General features: G+C 38.0%; 1 protein-coding gene across 1 annotated transcript in view; it reads right to left on the bottom strand.

The window, feature by feature from the left end:
* Positions 1-8,391, bottom strand: part of LOC126354236 (sugar transporter SWEET1-like) — a 44,480-nt gene extending 36,089 nt beyond the window's left edge. The window contains exons 1-4 of the mRNA XM_050003733.1: positions 7,110-8,391; positions 6,952-7,029; positions 6,457-6,580; positions 6,164-6,319 (exon numbers count right to left, since the gene is read on the bottom strand). Coding sequence (XP_049859690.1) covers positions 6,164-6,319; positions 6,457-6,580; positions 6,952-7,029; positions 7,110-7,186 — 435 coding nt within the window. The 5' untranslated portion in view covers positions 7,187-8,391. The remainder of the gene's footprint in view (positions 1-6,163; positions 6,320-6,456; positions 6,581-6,951; positions 7,030-7,109) is intronic.
* Positions 8,392-9,071: the final 680 nt, after the last annotated feature.

Below are 9,071 nucleotides of genomic sequence, written 5' to 3'. Positions count from 1 at the left end.
AAAAATATCCTTAGAGAATTGGAAGAGTTACCTCAAAATATAATACCATACAACATAAGCAAAGTAGACTAATTTTTGTGTCTAACGATCACTCACTTCTGATACCATTTGAATAGTAAAAATGGCAGAATTAAGTCTTTGAACAAGATCCTGAATGTGGGCTTTCCATGACAGCATACAACCTATCTGAACCCCTAGGAATTTGAACTGTTCAGTTTCACTAATCATATGCCTGTTCTTTGAAATTAAAATGTCAGCTTTTGTTGAATTGTGTGTTAGAAACTATAAAAACTGAGTCTTACTGTGATTTAGCGTTAGTTTATTTTATAAAAGCCATGAACTTAGGTCATATAATGCAAAATTTGAAACTGAGCCAATGTTGCACACATCGTCGTTTACTACCAAACTAGTGTCATCAGCAAACAAATATTTTAGAGTCACCCGTAATACTAGAGGGCATATCATTTATATAAATAAGGAACGGGAGTGGCCCCAACACTGATCCCTGGGGCACCCCACACTTGGCAGTACCCCACTCAGACCCCACATCACAGCTGTTATAAACATTGTGAATAATGACCTTTTGCTGCCTGTTGCTAAAATAAGAGGTGAACCAGTTGTGAGTTACTCCCCGTATTCCGCAATGGTCCAACTTCTGGAGAAATATTTTGTGATCAACACAATCAAATGGATCAGTTAAATCAAAAAATATGCCTAGCGCCCAAAACCTTTTGTTTAGCCCATCCAGTACCTCACAAAGAAAAGAGAATACAGCATTTTCAGTTGTCAAACGACTTCTAAAGCCGAACTATACATTTGATAGCAAATCGTGTGATATAAAATGATCAATTAAACTTACATACACAGCCTTTTCGATAACTTTTGCAAATACTGATGGCATAGAAATAGGTCTAAAATTATCTACAATATCCCTTTCCCCCTTTTTATAAAGCGGGTTTACTACTGACAAGGGAACCTCCCCATCACACCCCCCTCAGATTTAGTTATAAGTTGGCACAGTGGATAGGCCTTGAACACAGATCAATTGAGAAAACAGGAAGAAGTTGTGTGGGACTATGAAAAAAAAAGAGCATAATATACAAATTGAGTAGTTCATGCACAAGATAGGTAACATCAAGGATAGTGTTAACTCAGTAGCACCATGGTCCTGTGGTTAGCGTGAGCAGCTGCGGAACTTGAGGTTCTTGGTTCAAGTCTTCCCTCAAGTGAAAAGTTTACTTTCTTTATTTTCAAAAAGTTATGATCTGTCCGTTTATTCATTGGCATTTCTGTTCACCGTAATAAGTTTAGTGTCTGTGTTTCGCGACTGCACCACAAAACCATGCGATTAGTAGATGAAAGAATGTGTCTCTCCAATGGGAACCGAAAGCACTTGATCGCAAGGTCATAGGTCAACCGATTCCTCTACAGGAAAACACGTCAGATATATTCTATATGACACTGGTGATGGCATGTGCGTCAAATGACAGGAATATGTTGTGGACCCATCTAACTTTTACACCTGGCGAATGGGTAAAAAGAAAGTGATGAAAACAAAAGACTGTCACATAAACTGCAACAAATGAATTCAAACAGTTTCACAGTCGCAGTTTTCCCTGTGCTCTGTCAAAACATATGTTTTTAACATTTTCAAATTTTTCCGTGTGCAGACCGTCAAATCCTGCATATGTCCAAACAAATCTGAACATGTCCTGGAATTTTGGAGAGCGAAGTTGATTTTGTGTAAGTGCCTGAACTTCGATAATTGTCCGAAAAAAAAAAAAAAAAAAAAAAAAAAAAAAAAAAAATTAAACTTTTCACTCGAGGGAAGACTTGAACCAAGGACCTCTCGTTCTGCAGCTGCTCACGCTAACCACGGGACCACGGCGCTCTTGAGCTCACACTATCCTTGATGTTGCCTATCTTGTGCATGGACTACTCAGTTTGTATATTTTGCTTATTTTTTTCATAGTTCCACACAACTTCCTGTTTTCCCGATTGATCTGTGTTCAGTTTTTCAAGGCCAACTTATAACTAAATCTGAGGGGGGTGCGATGGGGAGGATCCCTTGTGAGTACTTTATTTGCTCAGGAAACTTGACCATTCCTAAAGGAAAAATTACAAATATGGCTAAATACAGGACTACCACGTGCAGCACAGTACTTTAATATTCTGCTAGACACTCCATCATAACCATGAGAGTCCTTAGTCTTCAGTGATTTAATTATTGACTCAATCTCCCTCTTTTCTGTATCACAGAGGAGTATTTCAGATGTCAATCTCGGAAAGGCATTTGCTAAGAAATTTATATGATTTCCTGTAGAAACGAAATTTTTATTTAATTCACCAGCAATGCTCAGAAAATTATTGTTAAATACTGTACATATATCTGATTTATCAGTAACAGAAATATTTTTACTACAAACTGACTTTATATCATCAACCTTGCGCTGCTGACTAGAATCTTCTTTCACAACTGACCATATGGTTTTATTTTTATCCTGTGAATTAGCTATTCTATTTGCATACCACATACTTTTTGTCTTGCTAATAACATTTTAAGCACCTTACAATACTGTTTGTAATGGGCTACTGTGGCTTTATTGTGACTGCTTTTAACATTTTGATATAATTCCCACTTTGTTCTACAAGATATCCTTATCCCACTAGTCAGCCACCCAGGCTGCTTATTACTGCTAGTACCCTATTTAGAATGTTCTAATGGAAAGCGACTCTCAAAGAGCATGAGAAATGTGTCGAGGAAAGCATTGTATTTATCATCATGTTATCGGCACTATAAACATCCTGCCACTCTTGTTCCCAACAAGGTTTAAAAAACACTGTACTGCTGTTGGATTAACTTTCCTACATAGTTTGTAAATAAATGTGACATTGGTTTGAGTACAAAAAAGCCTTTTAGTGTTAAAATTTGTGCTTTATGGTCTGAAAGGCCATTCACTCTTTTACTAACAGAATGCCCATCTAGTGATGAAGAATGAATAAAAATATTGTCCATGGTTGTGCTACTGTTCCCCTGCACCATAGTAGGAGAAAACACAGTCTGCATCAGATCATATGAATTTAGATCTACAAACACCCTTTTTCTTGCACCATCACATACAAAATTAATATTGAAGTCATGAACATCTACCGAGAGATATACGACAGTGAAAATACCACTAGACACTAAATGGTTGGATGTCCGTGACTGTGGGGTTTGGCAGCTTGTCCCCTCTGTAAAGTAGGATAGATGGCACCTCTGCCAAAAGAACACAATATTGGTGTGCCAAAAGAGCACAATGTTGGTGCATCACAAATGTTTCAGACTGCATTTATCGTACATAACTGAACATGGGAGCTCCGTAGAGGACCACCGCAATGTGCTCACATACTGACCCAAAGACATTGTCAATTATGATTACAGTGGGTATGGGACCATTGGGACACCACTGGCAATCAATGGAAATGTGTTGGCTCTTTGGGTGAATCACATTTTTGCTACACTAGGTCGCAGGTCGTCTCCACAAATGTCACCATCAAGGTGAACGGCAGCTCAAAATGTGCACTGTGCCACAGAGACAGGCTGGTGGGAGCAGTCTTATGCTGTGGGAGACATTCCCCTGCACTTGCAAGGGACGTGTGGTAGTAATCGAAGACATGTTGGCAGCTGCGAACCACCTGCATCCCTTGATATGTCTTCCCAACAGCAATATCATTTTCCAGCAATATAATTTTCTCTGTCTCGGAGAAAAAACCCTGCTACAGTGGCTTGTGGAGCATTACATTAAACTAACATTGATGTCCTAGCAACGAAATTTGCCTGATGTAAATTCTACGGAACCCAACTCAGTCTCTGTCGGGCACCATCACAGCATACGCTAAGCAGAAGCCCATTAATTACATGAATTACACATGTGCATAACCATCTAATGCCGTATACCTCCAAAAACCTACCAACAAACTGTCAGATCCCAATACGCAGGATCAGTGATCTATTTCATTTCAGACAGACAAACAAGTTATTAAGCAGGTGGTCACAATTATTTGATTCATCAGTGTATTCTGAGCTCAAACATAATGAGGTATCTTCAACAGAATGACTTCCTACCTGCCAACTATCCAAAAACATATCTGAAACCCAACTCGCACTTCCCTCACGACCTATTGAAAGCTGTGGATCGAGGTAGTTGGGAAAATGCACTATTCCTCAATTTCTGAAAAGTATTTGACTCAGAACTCATTTACACTATTATTAAAAAGTGTGATCATATGGGGTAGCAAACAAATTTTGTGGCTTGATTGGCGATTTTTTGGCACAGGTGTACGGCAAGTTATCTTGGGCGGAGAGTCATCAACAGATATAAAAGTAAGTTTGGGTGTGCCCTGGGGAAGTGAGTTTGGACCCTTTTAGTTTATGTTGCACATTAAAGTCCTCGCGGACAATATCAACAGTGATTTCAAACTTTCCTCAAAGTCGGTTATCAATAATGACGTACTGTTTGAAAGGAGCTGCATAAAGAATTTGTTATTTCAAAGAAAGTCAACTTACTTTAAACATTCAGAAATGCATGACTATTATCCTATGGCCATAATACCAATAGTAGCAGTTGGAATCCGTCAACTCTTACAAATACCTATGTGCAACAATCTGGGCATATGAAATGGAACACACAGTGTCTCAGTCATCGGCAAAGTACGTGGCAGACTTAATTTCATTGGTAAAATTCTAGGGAAATGCAATCATCTACAAAGAAGATTGCATGTAAAACACTTATGTGACCCATTCTAGAATACTGCCAAAGTGTGTACCAAGCTAACAGGGGATATTGAACAGAAAGAGTCTGATCTTTTGTACGTGTCTGAAAGAAGACCATTTTTGATCCAGCAGTCATTATAAATTAAGACACAAAGGAATTACAGACATTGGCTGCAAGTGATGATTGATGCAAAGGACATAACATTATGTACTATGCTAAAATAAAAGATATCTCTCTCCGTGCGCAGCAACCATTCCAAAACTTTCCTCAACTAAACAGCTGTTTGTGGAGTAGCAAATACAACTATTTTAACCTCTAACTGGGAAGGTAACTGGAAAGAAGCAATGGCTTAATAATAGTATTAGTAGTAGTAGTAATAATAATAATAATAATAATAATAATAATAATAATAATAAAAGTAAGTGTTGCGTCTAGTCTATTCTGTGCAGTCCTCTTCACCTCTACATAGCTATTGCAACCTACAATCCACCCCCCCCCCCCCCTTCCTCTTCCTCCTCCTCCCCAGCACCATACACATACTCCCCTCCCCCCAATTACTAGTGCCTCAAGATGCGTCTTGTCAACAGAGCCCTTATTTTAGTCAAGTTGTACCATACATTTCTGTTCTCAAAAAATCAATCCACCATTTCAGTATTTATCCAACTGACCAATCTAATCTTCAGCACTCATATGTAGAACAATATTTCGAACTTCTATTCTCTTATTTTATGAATTATTAATCATCCCGTTTTCAATTCCTCACTCTAAACATATACTTTCAGAAAAATGATTCTTAGTGCTGAAACATGTATCTGACATTAACAAATTTCCTCTTTCTCTCTCTCCCCCCCTCCCTGTACCCCTTTTTTTGGGGAGGGGGCAGAGGGAGGGAGGAAGTGCAATTCTTGTTATTGTCAATCTACATGCTATGTCCTCTAGTTTGGATGTCCTCAGATATTTCGCTGCCAAAATTCAAAGCTATTTTTAGTACCTCTTTTCTAACCAAATTCTCTTTAACATTGCTCGATTTAATTCAGCTAAATTCCAATACCCTTGTTTTACTACTTTTGTTAATATGAATCTTAGAATCTCTTTTTCAAGACACTATGAACTGCATTTAATTGATCTACCAGATCCTTTACCATTTCTAACAGAATTACATTTGACACTGTTGACAGTGATCAGTCAGAGGAGGATGTTAAGCTCAGAGAGAGGACGGGGAGTTAAGAGGAGCTATGTGCTAGCACCATATGTCAGCCTCTCAATTATCTCATCACCCTCCACAAGCATTACACTATACTACACACTTACTCTAGAGACACCTACACTTCTCAGATAAACACATCTCCCAGCCAACAATGTCATATGAATACTTTTAATTTCCGCAATGCTTTTATATTACTTACAAGTGAAAAAAGTGGCGATCCAATAAGAAGAAGCAGTAACACAGTTACAATTATTCCAAATCTATGTTCAATTAAGTCTGGATCTTCCCACCAGGCATATGCCACAAAAACAGCACATATCAAAAAAGCATTCCATATGTGTTTCAGAACAGATTTCTGAAAGAAGACAGTTACACAGTCATTAAATTCAAATTATCCTCAAAATAATGCAAAGAATTTAAATAAAACATGTCTCTCTTTGAATTTTGCTTAGTTATATATCAATCCGTGAACATTCAAGTAAATGAAATTACCTTATCATGTGTATATAAATAATAACACAGCAAGTAGCCAACATTGAGAGTTATTCCAGCGATGTTCACTGACACCATTGCTGGATCATTCAAGATTTTTGCATAAACATACATAAGAAGAGAACTGCAAAGAAAAAAAAAAACATTGTTAGTCTATCTCCGCTACATATTTTCAAATGCAGGCAATATAGGGACGCATACATTCATAATTTACTAGGGTCATGGTTGTCAGGTGACATTTTTCCTTTAATCACAACTTAACTATTCTGAAAATAACATTTCTCATGTCTGCAATTTTGCAGACAAGGTTTCCAATTTCTGAAGATTTGTCTAGGTAGAAATAAATGGTTGTGTGAAACAATAAGCTAACTCGTTTCATTTGCCATTTAAAGATTATACACGGCAAATTTTTCACTCATTTAATGACAGCAATATAACAAATTTAATTTAATATTTAACACAATCTAAAACGCTAACGGCATCGCCCATACTTACACGGCAATACCGCCGATGAATGGTGTGTCTGCCACATTTTCTGTTGATCCCTTTTTTACTATGTCCTTGCAAATAAATCTGTAATAATTACGTTAAATTAATGAAACTTTTTAACATCTTGAACAAGAATTCAATTAAGTTCAACAGTATATACGTACACTCCTGAAAAAAACTGTCCAATCGTCGTAATGCTGGCGCATGTACCAACTATATCCTTATAATCTTCAAGGGGCATCGTCGATTTATTTCTCTCCTATACTTTTTCAATAGATGCAATGCTCCTTGTATTTACGTCAGCTTACACACGAGTTGCCGCGCTGGTTGTAATGTAACTTTCTACTCTCAATATTGATGCACAGCCTCCGTCCTCACAGGCCAGCGTATCTGCTATGCTATTTAAATTGGTCCATCATGTTGTACATTAATCTAATCAGCTGCAGCCTTGACGATTCGTTTCAACATTATGCAACGTCGGTTCCTCGAACAAGGTCAATTCACCCTCCAAAGCGGCAAGCGACCGCGATTAAGTTTTCCGGTTTGGTAGCCTTTCCCCCACCCCTACCAATCCTATTCAACATTCAACGAAGATTGACAGATGTTTTGCGCCATAACCTCCAGTTGTCTAAAATTACACAGCGATAAATGATGTGTATCTAGTAAAAACTTTTTTTTTTATCGTCGAGTGATCTAGAAGTTTTTTATGTACACTCCAAATGCTCCCACATGACGGAGCCGAAATTCGCAAAAATATAATCTAGTTTCTTATCTGTGCTATCAAACTAATTTTGAAACGACGTGCGTAGTAGATGTAAGTTCTGCGGCATATATCTCTCTTCAAAATCGAGAAATATGATGCAGCAAAACAGTTGTTCATATTACAGCTTTTTTTGCTAACTGTCAAAATATTGCTGATAGTTGTGCAACTTGTGTGGCAGTAATCGACAATAGATTGACTATCGACCTCAGCAACTCGAGTGTGTTCTCCGAGGCTGAAGGTCTTTAGAGTAGTCAGTTCATTCTCGAACTGATTTTTATGCTCACGCTGTTTAGTGTTTAATGTGTTCTGTAATCTATAGTTAATAAAACGTGTTTATAAGCAGTTGCGGTATTTCTGTTAAGATCTATTCACACTTGCCGTCGTGCTAGTATCACCTCAAGTCACGTCAACTCAAGTCAGTTCATGTCACGTAATCTCAACACCCCAACCCCCCCTTTTTTTCGACGGAATTACAAACTTTGTTATGTGATTTTCAATTGTTTTTAAGCGAGAAGTGCACAGACACAATATGGTAGCTTATGTACGTGGATGCTGGAGTCCACATTTGTACGAAAATGACAATTCACTCGGTCCGTCACGGCACCGTCAAATAACAACGCCGGCATGTCAAGGAGTATAAACACTGTGAGTCACGCATGGCACATCAAGTCAATTCATGTAATGTCAAGTCGCAAGATTGTCCTCAACTGTTTTTTCGCCGGACCTGCGATCTTCGCAAGATGATTTTCGACCATTTTATGCTCGAAGAGCACAAACAAAACGGAGTAGCATGTATATCATTTTGTGGGTGTATAGACCTCCCAGTGATAGTGTGGACACTAGCATCATAAATGAATCCAGTAGCACCTTCATGAACATACTTCAAAGTTTTGGCATGCCCCTATTGATCAATAGTGCAACAAGGGTTACCACAACGACTCCATCAGTAATTGACAACGTGGTCACAAATATGGACAGGTAAAAATGTAATGTAGCTGTAAAAGCTCTCGAACTATCAGACCACTTCTGTCAAATAACAACAGTACAGTCAGGCATCGAATCATTCCCTGAACTACGAGCCTGCAAACTACATCTATCAGAAATCAAGAACTAGAAAAACAAAGCTGGGATGAAGTGTATAAAGAAACCAATGTCAATATGAAATTCTCTAAATTCTCCACATCGTTTAAATTGAACATTGAAAAGAATTCCAAAATTATGCATGTCTGTATCAACATACCACAAAAACAGATGGATAACAGCAGGTATTAAGAAGTCTTCCAAAACACTTAAACACCTCAGTTTCTTGAAAAACATTCGCAACGATCCAGAATTCTTAAAGTTCTATCTCAGATACAAAAAG

Source organism: Schistocerca gregaria, chromosome 3 (assembly GCF_023897955.1).
Source record: "Schistocerca gregaria isolate iqSchGreg1 chromosome 3, iqSchGreg1.2, whole genome shotgun sequence".
Classification (NCBI taxonomy): domain Eukaryota; kingdom Metazoa; phylum Arthropoda; class Insecta; order Orthoptera; family Acrididae; genus Schistocerca; species Schistocerca gregaria.
Note: the sequence above shows the minus strand (reverse complement) of the source record. Positions and strands in the feature narration are given on the sequence as shown.